Consider the following 14,963-nt stretch of genomic DNA (forward strand, 5'->3'; position numbering starts at 1 on the left):
ATCCTGTGGGAGTTATCAAGGTCAGCTATGACTGGCTGTCGTTAGTCAATATAAACTGCAGGATTTGAGGGTATGGAACAGCATTCGAGCTTTTAATAAAAAACGAGGTTTCAGGATATGACAATGGAGTAATATGCATGGATTCATATTCCATAAGCATTTCCACAAATCAAGCTGTTTTTTTCTTTAGATCAGTTTTGTAGTAAAAGATTTTTGTGGCCTGTAGATGTCTACATGAGGTTATTCAGTGTAGATTCTAATGGAAGCAGCAACTTGTATTATGGACCTCTACAGGTCTCTTCTACAGCAAAATGTGACTGCTAATATTGACCAGTGGGCTAAATCTTTTTGGATGGTACATAGAAGCATCCATACTGTTATGCATTGTTAATGCCCACCCCTGTCCCACCACGCCTCCCCATCTCTGCCAAGCTCCTCTCTATTCCCTGGTAATATCTTTGCCTGGCCTCTGCACCAGTACTGAGCTCAGCTAGATGTCACGTGGGGTGGCAGAAGGGAGATGATGGTCTTCAGTGGAAGAATTCAGATCTGACTGTGATGACTTTGCAGGGCTCAGCAGAGTCCTGTTTGTGACCATAGTCTGTGCTGCTAAGATAGCAAGGATGTATATCATGCAGTGATCCCCCACAAAACTTTCATTTACAAATTCCCAATGTATTGTATTGTGGGTAAAATAAGTAATAAAGGATTGCAAACTAAAACTACAAGCTTAAAGCAAACCTGAAGCAAAAAAAAAATAACACCAAAAGCTTTAAGAGTAACTATTAGGCATTAAATACAAAATTAATTTTCTATTACAGGATGTTACAATAGTCAAGAGGATGCTAACCAGGCAAATCAAAACTTTAAAATCAATCTTACTGTTTTCCTTTTCTCCCTATGTCCCCAGGCTATATAATGGTAGGCAGACCCAAAAGAGAAGTGACATGGCATGCTGTATCAGACTGATTGGCTGAATCCTCTGCCACTCACCTCTCTGCACTGCGATTGGCCGCCTGGTCTCCCCTTCACTTCTGATGTTGCAGCCGTTATTAGAGCGCAGGGAGGGGGGGCCAGAGTTTGTCTCCTGTCACTGTCCTCTGCCCCCCTCCTCCAGAGGCATGTCCGCATCCCTCTTTGCTGCTTCTGCCGCCCGCTGCATTCTCCCTCTTCCCTGCGCTGAATATTAGGGAAGGATAAAGGCAGTGCACACAGACTCCCCTAATAATGGTTCCAGGCGCTGCAGTTCCCTTGTATAATCTCTGCACTGCCGCTGGCGGTAGTGCAGAAAATAGATGGTAACGCAAGCGCTTGGATCTGTTATTAGGTGAGTCTGTGCTTGCTGCCTTTATCCTCCCCGCTGTGCTCATAGTCTGGGAGAGGGGGGGGGGGGGGGATTCTTTAACCTGGAGGGCACAAGATGGACCCTGCCAGGAGAATAATAAAAACTGGAGAAAAAAGAAAACCAAAACGTGGTCAGTACAATACATCTGTTATGTAAGTAGAGCAAGCATTTATCCACTTACATATGTATTTTTTTTTTGGGGGGGGGGGCATATGATGGCTAACAGTTGTTCGTTAAAGGAGACCAAATATGAACGTTTTGGCACAGAATAAACCTATCCCCCCAATAGATTTTACAGAATAAACACTATATCTGGTATTTTTGTCGCTCTGGTGTGCTGTTTTTTGTGGGGGGGGGGGGGGGGGGGTTTATTACTAAAACTCCATGCAAAACACCGTTCATCAGAAAAGCATATTATCTAGTGGACTGTGTGCAAAATGAAATCACCATTTCTAAAAACCTCTTATGACTACCAAATTATAGATACAAAAAAAAACATTTTTCAATATACCCTTACATTAGCAGCCACAGGCATAGCTCCTTCCTCGGCACCAGCAGCTCCTCCCATCTCATCACAGCTCTGTGATGCTGCAAGTATACAGAACAGGAAATCAAAACCAGAAGGGGGCAGGCTTGGGCTTGAAAAGACATCAGAGAAGACAGACTCTGCTATAATGATTCCTGAGCAAAGCCAGACTGAATGCTCAGTTGCGCATTTTATCAGGGCTGTTAACAAGCAGGCTGAGCAGTGAAGGATGGATGAAACAGAGAGCAGGGTAGGTATTTACTCTAATGTTTATATATATATGATATATAATCATATATAATGTGTGTGTGTATGTATGTATGTATTTATGTATATATATATATATATATATATATATATATATATATATATATATATATATATATATATATATATATATATATATATATATATATATATATATATATATATATATATATATATATATATATATTATATGGTGCTTTTGTCTCTGGTACACTTTAAGATATAGTGAATTGTATGTGTAGTACGCATAAGGAATAAAACATTAATAGCAAAGGAAAGAATGCATCATTCTGTCATATTTGCACTTTATAAACCACATTCTGTATTTGAAACTATAAAACAGAGCAGAGCTAATGACCCTTTGAACTTTCTTGCTGTAAAGCCTTGTCTTAACCTGTCTTTCACAGTTCCATTGTTGTTTAAAGGGGAACTGAAGTGAGAGTGATATGGTGGCTGCCATATTTATCTCCTTTTAAACAATACCAGTTGCCTGGCTGTGCTGCTGATCTATTTGGCTATAAAAGTGTCTGAATAACACCTGAAACAAGCATGCAGCTAATCTTGTCAGATCTGACAATAATGTCAGAAACACCTGATCTGCTGCATGCTTGTTCAGGGTCTGTGGGTAAAGTATTAGAACTGAGTATCAGCAAGATAGCCAGATAACTGGTATCCATCTCACTTCAGTTGACCTTTAACTTTTCCTGTACTGAAAACAACGAGACTCTTTCCTTTGCTACCAATGTTCTATTTCTTAGCTGTATTTCACATACAATTCATTATGTCATAAGTTAATTTTCAGTTCAGGTTTGCTTTTATAAAATGTACAAGAGCACATCCGATAAGAAAAGGGGCCTAATCAAATTAGATGACAAATTATGGTGTCTGAGGAAAATAAGAGGGTGTATGTAAGTAATATGGCAGAGGCCGGAGCTCATGGTGGGTAGTTACTGTATTTTTTGGACTATAAGACTCACTTTTTCTCCCCCAAAAGTGTGTGTGTGTGTGTGTGTGTGTGTGTGTGTGTGTGTGTGTGGGGGGGGGGGGGGATCACTGCATCTTATAGTCCAAATGCAGGGAGTTCTTGACTTGTGAATGCTTGCTAATACAAACCTCCAACCTGCTGCAATGTCAGGTATTCCCTGTACTGTGCCCATACAGAGGAGGACACGGGGACACAAAGGGGCATAGAGGAGGACACGGGGGCACAAAGGAGCATAGAGGAGGACACGGGGGCACAAAGGAGCATAGAAGAGTACATGAGGACAGAGGTGGGCACATGGGGGACACGAGGACGACCGAGGACACTGAGACGAGAGGTACAAGGGGGCATGAGGTACAAATGGGCATAATCCACAAGATGCCCCTTCCCCATGGATGCATAGTATATATATTTTTCCCCTGGTTTTTGTCCTCTAAACTTAGGTGCGTTTTATGGTCAGGAGCATCTTATAGTCCAAAAAATCTGTAGTTGGAAATCTTTAATATCACCTAATTGAGTAGTTGGGAGTGCTCATTCGTTACCTTTTTGTGTGATATGAGATTTCTGTCTCACAATTTTGGTTACTTGACCAGAAGCCATAGATTTCAGCTAGTCTGTTAGCAGGCCCTGTGAGTGTAGCTGCTGCAACTGCTTACATTGCATCAAAACTGTAAGCGGTTAGGCAGAGGCTGAACATATCTGAGAAGATTGCAGCCTATGTCATAGACAGTCTGTTGTGCAGGGAGTGGTCAGTGTCTGGGTCAACTGTAATAAGTTAGAGTATAGGAAAATGTTGTACCATATTAAGTTAATCAGGTGAGTTTATAGACAGAAACTCTGCAACTACACAGATCTATGAAACATTTGTGGCTTGGAATGGGGCTTTAATTTAGAAGTGTGGTAGCTTACTGTATGTGGGGAGAAACATTCCAAAGGATAAGGGCTGCTTGAGAGAAAAGCAAGGGCCATTCAGTGCATGAGGTAAAGTGAAAAGAGCTTTAGAAGAACTATTAGAACACTGAGGGGATGATTTTATGATTGTGTATTATAATAAACTACATCAGCAGTAGAAGTATAACATGAGACACAGATCTTCTTTTGCTGTGGTTGTTTGGAATGTTATGGCTGTACAAACCTTGCTAGCGTCCCAGACTTTGCTTATGTGTACTCCAGTGTTACATGTTATCCTTGATTCCTTTATTAAAGAAAGTCCTTTTTTTTTCTTTTTCTTTTTTTTCTTTTTTTTTTGTTGCTGGCTTCATGTGTGTTTGAATAATTTGCCACATTGAACTGATGCCCAACACCACTGATTTCTCTTCCAGGTTTCCATCATCCCACGAGGAAAAGGATTAGGCTATGCGCAGTATTTGCCTAAAGAGCAGTATCTGTATACAAAGGAGCAGCTGCTGGATAGAATGTGCATGACGCTGGGCGGTCGTGTCTCCGAAGAGATTTTCTTTGGAAGAATCACAACAGGAGCACAAGATGACTTGAAAAAAGTGACGCAAAGTGCCTATGCACAGGTGTGTCTATACATATAGTGTGGCCTCAATTCACAGAGCTTTATCACTTTATCAAACGTTTGATAATTTTCCTCATGGGTAAAACCTGACTTTGAACTCACTAAGGTGTTATAGATTTATCGAATGATTTATCGATGAAATGATCAATAAATCTATAACACCTTAGTGAATTCAAAATGAGATTTTACCCATGAGGAAAATTATCAAACGTTTGATAAAGTGTTTGATAAAGCTCCTGTGTGTGTTTGTGTGTACAAGTAATTACCTCACTCACTGTTTCTCAAAGAAGTTCACACTCTAATGCCTCTTCCATGCCATTCCAAGCCAAAAAACAAACCCCTCCCCCATACACACATGCTGCGGCAAATTTCCTTGCAATGTTAATTACTATTCCCCCTCTGAAGCATAGTTCAGTGGGTTCAGACGTAATTCGTCTTCTAGCTATTGCTGTTAGCCGAATTATGGTGTTTTTTTTTGGTTTTTTTTTCATAATTTTGGCTCTGTCTTTTGCTGGTACCCAAATGACTCACCAAGTACCGCTACAGCTGTAATTCATATTACAGCCCACAGCGGTACCTACATCTTGGCATCCGCGTGGCACCCTTTTTACCTGACTTGAGGATCCCTAGTTGTGGTAGGAAACAAAACTCAGTGCTGATAGTGACACTGCCAGGCTCCAATTATATTTTAGTGTTTTACAAGTCAGGTTTTAACTATTAAATTGTAACCAATCTAACATGTCCTTTAGCATCCAGCTAAGAATTCTGAAAAAGAATACCTTAAATTGCTCTTTCTTTGCAGCCTTGGCAACAGTATTCTTCTGTGAACTCTGAAGTATTGTTGCCATGGGATTGTCCATAAATGTCTCTCTTGCTGCAGGAGTAAATAGCTGCATGGGGTATTGTTACTTGTTTTCCACATCTGCATTAATCCACTGACTGGCAGCAAACGTAGACACTCCCATGTAAAGGTATCTTTTTTGGAAACACTTTGAATTGAATTGTCAAGCTAAATAAACCCGTTTTTGAAATACATAGAGCTGAAAACATTTATTATTTCTTAAAATTGGTATTTCCCTTTAAGGAAACTAAACTTTAACTTTTTTGTTGTTTGCTGCATAGATTGTCCAGTTTGGAATGAGTGACAAAGTCGGCCAGGTTTCGTTTGACCTCCCCCGACAAGGTGAGATGGTGTTGGAGAAGCCTTACAGTGAGGCGACCGCTAGACTAATAGATGATGAAGTCCGCAAACTTATTAACTCTTCTTATGAGAGAACACTGAAGCTTCTGACAGAGAAGAAATCTGATATTGAAAAGGTGGGTAGCCTCTAAAATAGTCTGATTTTTCTACTAAAATCTGTTTGTTTTTTTTTGTTGTTGTGTGTTTTTTGTTGTTTGTTTTTAATCAAGGATTTTAAATAAACAAAACCATGTCAATCTGTGTAAAGATAAAAAAAAAAATAACAAAGAAACCAGGTGGCGAATGTAAAATATTCAACTGGCCATTTAGGTGTGTGTGTGTGTGTGTGTGTGTGTGTGTGTGTGTGTGTGTGTGTGTGTGTGTGTCATATACCATATACACACACACACACATATGTATAATAATATATGTATGTGTATATATGATATTTATTACTGAGGAATGCAGTGGCTCCATGTTTAATGTAGCTGTTGTTGGGAATGTTTGAGGTAAATGAGTAGTCTTCCTTGGGTCCCTCTGGTCCTCTGCTTTGGTCTTAGGCAGGATCACAGAGAACTCAAACATTCAACATGCTGAGAAAGATCCAGTACTTTAAAGAGAATCTGTATTGTTAAAATCGCACAAAAGTAAACATACCAGTGCGTTAGGGGACATCTCCTATTACCCTCTGTCACAATTTTGCCGCTCACCGCTGCATTAAAAGTAGTCAAAAACTGTTTTAAAAAGTTTGTTTATAAACAAACAAAATGGCCACCAAAACAGGAAGTAGGTTGATGCACAGTATGTCCACACATAGAAAATACATCCATACACAAGCAGGCTGTATACAGCCTTCCTTTTGAATCTCAAGAGATCATTTGTGTGTTTAACTTCTGTCCCCCTGCAGCTCTCATCCACTGTGTGTGGGTCATCCACAATAGTGACAGGCTGATTGTTTCTTCCTGCAGACAGCTCTGCCCTGTCTGTAATTCCTCAGTATGTGTCAGCCAGCTCCTTTCACAGGCTGACAGAGGAGGATTTTTATCCAGCTCTCTTCTCTCACTGATAAGAGAGCAGAGATGCTGCTGGCTAATGTAAATAACACACACACACACACTGGACTGTGCATAGAGGGGCCTGGAGAGGGGCGTGCATAACAGATCAGCACGGAAGAGTTGGCAGCCTTCCAGACACAGGGCGACAAGTCCGACAGGGGAAAGATGCTTTGATTTATTACAGAGGCGGTGATAGTAGAAAGTGCTGCAGTAAGCCAGAGCACATTAGAATAGGTTTAGGAACTTGTAGGATGGTACAAAAAAGGATGACATTTTTGTTACAGAGTCTCTTTAAGGGCATCAGTCAGAAACGTCATGCTGGCTCATTTTGTTCCAGGATTGCCGGGCAATACTCCCCGATTGGGTTGAATTCCATTTTTGTTTGATTTGCTTGTAGCATATCACCCCTGATGCTTACAATGTTTAGCCTGCTGCTCTCCATCTTTATATCATTACATCTGTGGCCTGTGGGATTCTAATCTTAAGCCTGGTACACAAATCCAATTTTGATTGACCAATTTTACCACATCCACGTAGCATGGAAACATACAATCTGTCCACAGTATTCAAAGTCTGTTGACCATCATACTACACGGAGGTGGTAAAATTGGTCAGTGATTGGCTAGTCAAATTTGTGTATAAACCTAAAGCGAAGATCCAGCAGTGCACTCTTTCAAGATGGGTATTAGTGCTGCCTTTCCGGGTCTATGCTTAGTGATAAGGTATGAAGCAACTGTGATTGACAGGGCCACGACCGATACCGGTTTTTGGGCTGTACTGTAGTTTTGACAAAATATACTCAACAGGTTCTGTTGGAATAAAGTGTAAACCTGCTGATTGGACTATTTGCTGAGATTTGGAGTAAACCTTCCATAATTTGATCTTTCAGATTGCCCAACGTCTCTTAGAAAAGGAGGTGCTGGATAAGAATGATATGGTTGAACTGTTGGGTCCAAGACCGTTTGCAGAGAAGTCAACATATGAAGAGTTTGTGGAAGGCACTGGCAGTTTGGATGAGGACACAACACTTCCGGAGGGACTGAAGGACTGGAACAGAGACCGTGAGAAGGACAAAGAGGAGACACCTGATGAGGAGACAGCCCGACACATTAGTGGAGGAATGCCGCTTTGAGACAGAGGGAACTATTGTTTTAAAATTACATACCAGGATTTTTTATTTTTTTTTTAAGAATTGTACCAAAAATAACATCCTTTTATTTTAAAACTTGGGATACCAGGATGTTTCCACACTCCCAAATAAGGTTCCAAAAGAAAAACAAAAAACTGGTGGATGGTGCCCTTAACGGTCCCATGCAATTTTACTTGTCTGGTGCAGTAACGATTATTACACAGAAGACAAAGTTATAAAAATGCCATATTTATTGTGAGCGCTGCACAAAAAAAGAATTCTACATTTTTTTGTATTTCTTTAAGCAGACCTGAACTCAGAACTTCCTTCCTGCTCTAAACGATAAGCAACAGTATAATAACCTTTATAGAAAAACATTTATTTGTTGCAGCCCACAGAACTCCTGCAATACATCTGCAGTGTCTACTTCCTGTTTTCATGGAAGCAGACAAAGGGTTAACATCCTGTGTTTACAAATTAGCTGAGGCTGCCTAGATTCCTGTGTTGACACAGCAGAGAGCTCAAACTACAATTGTGATTACTTGCAGCTGAGGAAGACTTAGACAGGCTCTTCACTCTAAACACAAACAGGGTGGATTAATCTGTTTGCCTCGTGTCCTGTGCATGAGTTCAGGCCCACTTTATGGATTAGCAGTGTTCCTGAGCCATGGTCTGTTCTCCTGGATGAAGACCTATCTCTGTCCCAAAGGTCATCTGGCCATTAGTTCCCATTTCTGAGCTATACTCCGATACATGTGATTTCATGGCAAGGCATTCTTGTTGCATTAAATCCTAAAACCTGCTGAAAGAAACTTGACTGTTTACTGTGAGTGCACTTATAGCTGGAGATGTCTCATGAGATGCTAATCATTCACTTGCATGCAGCTTGAAATTGCCAGTCAGAAGTAATAGGGAGTGAATTTGATTGGTCCATTTCCAAGCTGTATTACATTGTGAATGTGTCTCATTGGCCATCTCTAGTAATAGATAATCAGTATACCGAAAGAAAGAAAGCACTTAACTGGCTGATTGAAACTATGAAAAAAGTAAATGTGTGAGTATGGATATTGCAGCCTGTAAAAAATAAATGTGAGCTAATGATCTACTGTTCAAATGTTTCTTGGATTACAGAAAATAAAAGTTTCCAGTATTTGCTCATTCCTAGTAGTTTGGGTCACCCTGAGCTGCTTGGTTACTCTGTTGTTCGGGTCCAAGCCCTATCCCATACAGCCTTATCAATCCCTGCCATGTACTGAGGACCAAAAGTCCGAAACAGGCTGTCTGCATGTGGGTTTGATGTGGCTGTGTAAAATTTAAAGTAATAGGCTTGCTATACACCATTGGTTCTGGATGCTTGCTTGGCTTACAAGGGTGAAAAGGGATAATTTGCATATTCAGTAGTAGTGCATTGTGGGTAACCACAAATGTTCACTTTATAGCTGAATTATTGCAAACTTCCTTCTGTTTTAAGAAGGCAAATTACACCAAGCTTTGCTTTTTTGTTAGTAGGAGGGCTTTTTGGTCCCTTTCATCCCCCTATACATTCTTAGTAGTATGGGTCACCCTGAGCTGCTTGGTTACTCTCTTCTATTGAGAAATGCTTTAAGGAAATGTCTGAAATCAAGGTAATGAAGGCTATTCTGGAGGGATAGAGATTGTGCTTGTGTGATTCTCATTTGTTACACCAAATACAAAAGGAGACATTTTGTGACCAATTCAGTTGGAATGTTTAGAATGTAACTTTTAGGCTACTTTTCCACCAAGATGTTGCGTTTTAGGGGACGTTATGGTCGCATAACGTGCCCCTAGCGCAACGCATGGTGGTGTTGAAGTTGGACGTCAGACTGAGCTGCGTTATGCAGCTCTCAAAGCAGCAGCTCCAGGTTAGTGATAGGAAGTCCGGATCTTTTTAAGGATTCGGATCATTTGAATCGGATCATTGAAAAGATCTGGATTTTTGAACCAAATCATTTGAATCATTTTACTAGGGAAGCAGACTGGGTGAAATGACTAGCAGGACAGGACTTTTCCTGCACTGTACATTCTGTATGTTCCTGTTTCTTCCAGACAGACATCCACTGTGAAACGAATCTTCCATTGTGATGATCCGGATGATTCGACTCAAAAAAGATCCGGATCAAATGAACAATTTGTTCATGATCCGGACAACACTACAGTCCCACCACAAGTCGCCACAGTGCAGTGAATATTAATAAGCCATGTGGCTGGCCGCCAGGAGGAGGGGAGACCTCCTCCTCCAACATTACTGAGCATGTGCTAGCAGTCTAACGCTGCTTAGCCCAGTATAACGTACAGCATGCAGCACTTTGTTTAAACGTTCTGCGTTACAATGTAACACAACGTGTGCACGGTGAACAGCACATTGATTTTACAGTGCTGTGAGTTAGGCTGCGTTACTGGCTGCTGTAACGTGGGACTTTAACGTCCCACTGTGAAACCAGCCTCAAATGACCTTTCAGTTCTGCATTGATGATGCTAACTGGCAGTGTCAGCAGCTTCATACAGATTACTAGTGGGTGCTTGCTGCTAGATCATCTGTTATCAGCCAGGAATAGAGATGGGGATTTCAAAGGTTTCTCTTAAGCAAAGCATATGACTCATCCCTGACTCTAGTGCCATGTGTCACTTCCAGGACACTGACTCAGTGATTTACTGATCTGGGATTAATATGTGGCATGAATCAGCGATAGGAGTAAAGAATGGTCATGCTGGATTCAGGGCTGAGTGATAATAAAAATAAGCCTAGGTTTACCATATGTACTCTATTTTATACCCGGTTCAGTGTTCTCCTCAGGCTGTTTTAGCCGAGTGCTGCACCCGGCTGTCATCAGCTTGCCTCCTTATCCTCCCCCTATGCTGTAAGCAGAGTTGCACCAGCACTGCATTCCCCCAGCGCACTCCACCCGGCTACTTTTTTATGCCACCCGGCTGGAGAAAATTTCTGGGGAGAATACTGCAGTTTTAATTAAACAAAAAAGTGGGCCAACATACACAGGCACCGATTTTTAATTAAAATGGGGAATAAAATATCCAAACTTCTTCCCCCAGTGCCATAGAGAAGCATAAGTGATGGTCTTTGAGGATCATTTTGGATCTGTCAGTCAAGCTAATTCTCACTAATTCTACTGCCTGGAAATTAGTGGAAGTGCACTAGAGACAGAGTTTTGGGCCCCTTTCACATGTGTTGCGGTACTCTCCTTGCAGCTCGTCACAGTGGCCATTAGTTGGAAGTGCTTTCGACAACGCAGACTCTGCAGTGCATTGCTGAGCAGTAAGCGTGCCACCGCTCGGCACCCAATTGCATTGGAGTCGATGGCACCACAACAATATATTTAGATTGTTGTGGTAGTGGTGCGGTGCTCGTGCTGATTATTAAAAATTCAGTGATGTTCTTTCTGTCCAGCAGGAAGCATGTCACCGAGCAAAGGGCCGGAGATATGTAAATCGGTTGTTTTTTCTGTGGCATGTTAACTAATTTTACACATATTGCGGTGCCTTTTTTTTCTAAGACAGGGGAGCCCGCTGCAGGAAAATCGCACAACACCATTTTGTGTTTAAGGCTGGTTTCACACCAGGACGTTGCGTTTTAGGGGGCCGCTACAGGAAGTTAACACTGCACGTCACTGAGTGCAGTGAATATTAATTAGCCATGTGCCTGGCTGCTCTCCGCTCCTCCCCAACGTTACTGAGCATGTGCAAACAGTCTAACGTGGCTCTGCCGCTTACATAGTACTGCATGCAGTACGTTATATTATGGCGAAGCGTTACACTGTAACGCAACGTGGGCACTTTGAACAGCCCATTGATTTTTCATTGCTGTGCGGTGGGGTGCGTTACAGGCTGCTCTAACGTGCGCTTGTAACGTCCCACTGTGAAACCAGCCTCAATCACCCTGCGGCAGATTGCACCAACAGGGTGATTTAAACACGAAATGGGTGGTGCGATTTGTCCTGCGGTGGGCTTCCCTGCCGCAGAAAAAAAATGCACCACACCAAGGGCTTGATTCACTAAACCGTGATAAATGATATAACGGTCACGCTATCGTTTTGTGCGCGTTATAACGTGCGTAACTTTTGCACGCAATCACAAGTTTTTTAAATTTCGATTGCACGTGACAAATATTACGCGTGACCGTGATATCAGTTATCACAGTTTAGTGAATCAAGCCCCATGTGTGAAATTAGCCTCAAAGGATATTGTTTACAATTTTTGAAGGGCAAAATTAATATTTGCTATTTACATATATAATATTTAAGGACAACTATTGGCTAATGGACAGAAAACAAAGAGTTGTAGTTAATGGATCATACTCAAAATGTAAGCAGTGGGGTCCCACAGGGGTCTGTACTGAGTCCAGTGCTCTTCAATTTATTTATTAAAGAGAACCCGAGGTGGGGTTTTAACCACTTGAGGACCCACCCTTTACCCCCCCCCCCCCCCCTTAAGGACCAGCGCTGTTTTAGCTGATCTGTGCTGGGTGGGCTGTGCAGCCCCCAGCACAGATCAGGGTGCAGGCAGAGCGACCAGATCGCCCCCCTTTTTTTACCCACTAGGGGGATGATGTGCTGGGGGGGTCTGATCGCTCCTGCCTGCCTGTGTGTTGCGGGGAGGGCACCTCAAAGCCCCCCTCCGCGGCGACATTCCCCCCTCTCTCTCTTACCTAGCTTCCCCCCGGAGATCAGAGGCTGCACAGGAACGGATCTGTCCTGTGCAGCCTCTAACAGGCTCCTGCCTGTCATGTGACAGCGATCCCCGGCCGCTGATTGGTACAACGCTGCTACTGTTAGCAGCGTTGTACGAATGTAAACAAAGCAGATCATTTCCGCTTGTGTTTACATTTAGCCTGCGACCCCGCCGTGAATTGACAGGAAGCAGCCACTCGCGCGAGCGGCTGCTTCCTGATTAATTAGCCTGCAGCTGGCGACGCAGAACTGCGTCGCTGGTCCTGCAGCTGCCACTTTGCCGACGCGCGGTCGGCAAGTGGTTAAGAATGAAATCTGCAGACAGAGGCTGGGTCTGCTTATACTGCCCAGCCTCTGTTGCTATCTGAATCCCCCCTAAGTTCCCCCTGCGCTCTGCTGTCCCCCATAAATCACAGCCGCGCTGTTGACATGCAACGTGTCGCAGTGGGCTGTGTTTACCTAGTTAATGTCACTCTCGTCACTCCCCCGCCACCTGCATAGCTCCGGTCCCCGCCCACGTCCCTTCCCGCTGATTGGAGGGAAGGGACGCGAACGGGGACCGGAGCTATGCAGGAAGTGGGGGGAGCGGCGAGAGTGACACTAACTAGGTAAACACAGCCCGTTGCGTGTCGACAGCGCGGCTGTGATTTATGGGGGATAGAGCGCAGGGGGAACTTAGGGGTATTCAGATGGCAACAGAGGCTGGGCAAGATAAGCAGACCCAGCCTCTGTCTGCAGATTTCATTCTTAGAACCCCACCTCAGGTTCTCTTTAATGACCTAGTAGATGTAGTAGTAAACAATGTTGCTATTTTTGCAGATGACACAAAATTGTGCAGAATCATCAACTCACAGAAAGATAGTGACATACTGCAACAGGATCTGGATAGGATGGCTATATGGGCACATAAATGGCAGATGAAATTCAATGTTGAACTTTGGTCATACCAATGGTCTAGCACCATGCAAAATAAATGTAAAACAGTTGGGGATATCAAACTCGGAGAAGGACTTAGGAGTACTCATCGACAACAAGTTAAATAATCGTACTCCATGCCAAGCCGCTGCAGGGATTTTATCTGATTGCCATCTGGAGTCGGGAAGGATTTTTTTCCCTTTTGGGGCTAATTGGACCATGCCTTGTAAGGGTTTTTCGCCTTCCTCTGGATCAACAGGGATATGTGAGGGAGCAGGCTGGTGTTGTACTTTGTTCTCTGGTTGAACTCGATGGACGTATGTCTTTTTTCAACCCAAGTAACTATGTAACTGAAGCAAGAGGGATATGGAGGAAGCCTCCATATTATTCACGCTTCAGATGCCATTTAAGTTTTTTTTTCCTAATCCCGTGTAACTTCATGGATTGTTCTAAGTGCAGCAGTATTTACCAGTTCTCACAGGTTAGGTGTATACCTGACTGTCGAGTTGGGACTCTAGATTCTTTTTATAGTTGTTTTATAATGGGCTGCAGCTCATTTTTTAATTTTATTTACTGTATATTGTGTAGTGCTGTTTTATGGGCAGCTGCTAAGTGTTATGTGTAGTTCATTTCCCTTTGAACTCCTGGGCCCTTATTCAATTCTATTAAGTTTTCTCCTAGGAAACTATTTTTCTTCTTCTGTTTAAAATAACTTTTTGTTTTTGCTTTGGTGGGTTGACTTTCCGATTTCCAGTTTCCATGCAAGCCCGGCTGAGGCTAGAGAGGCTCCAGCCTCAGGGCGCAGTGTAGGAGGGGGCACACAACTCACTCAGCTATCATTCCCCTATTGCGTTTGAAGCAGAGAGAAATAAGAAAAGGGGATACATGGCAGCGACTGAAAGCCAGATAACTAGAGATTAAGGTGTTGGGGGCCCTGGGGCACCTCTTAGTCTAATAGCAATCAGTGTGTGATGGCTGGGGTGGGAGGGGTGCACTTTGGGGTCTCAGCCTTGGGTGCTGGAGGACTTTGTCCTGCCTCTGCATGTAAGTTAGAATTATTTGCATCTTATTGACCAACATTAGCCATAACATTACATCCGTGGGCAGGTGAACTGAATGAACAGATGAAACTTTACTATCTCATCCCAGGGACATCTATTAATACATTAAGCAGCAAATATTCATAAAGCTGATATTAGAAGCTGGAAAATGGGATAGTGTCAGGTTCTGAACAACTTAAACAATGTTCAAATTGGTGATGCCTGTATCAGAGCATCTCCAAACCAGCAGTTCCTTTGACGGTTTCTTGCTATGCAGTGTTTTGCATTTACCAAAGTGG

The 14,963-nt window shown here is 42.7% G+C and overlaps 1 protein-coding gene across 1 annotated transcript in view; it reads left to right on the forward strand.

Annotated features, from left to right (window-relative positions):
* AFG3L2 (AFG3 like matrix AAA peptidase subunit 2) overlaps positions 1–9,109 on the forward strand; it is an 82,418-nt gene extending 73,309 nt beyond the window's left edge. Inside the window, exons 15-17 of the mRNA XM_068237140.1 lie at positions 4,443–4,643; positions 5,765–5,959; positions 7,767–9,109. Of these exons, the coding sequence (XP_068093241.1) occupies positions 4,443–4,643; positions 5,765–5,959; positions 7,767–8,009 (639 nt within the window). The 3' untranslated portion in view covers positions 8,010–9,109. The remainder of the gene's footprint in view (positions 1–4,442; positions 4,644–5,764; positions 5,960–7,766) is intronic.
* The last annotated feature ends 5,854 nt before the right edge of the window (positions 9,110–14,963 follow it).

This window comes from Hyperolius riggenbachi, chromosome 5, assembly GCF_040937935.1.
Source record: "Hyperolius riggenbachi isolate aHypRig1 chromosome 5, aHypRig1.pri, whole genome shotgun sequence".
Lineage (NCBI taxonomy): Eukaryota > Metazoa > Chordata > Amphibia > Anura > Hyperoliidae > Hyperolius > Hyperolius riggenbachi.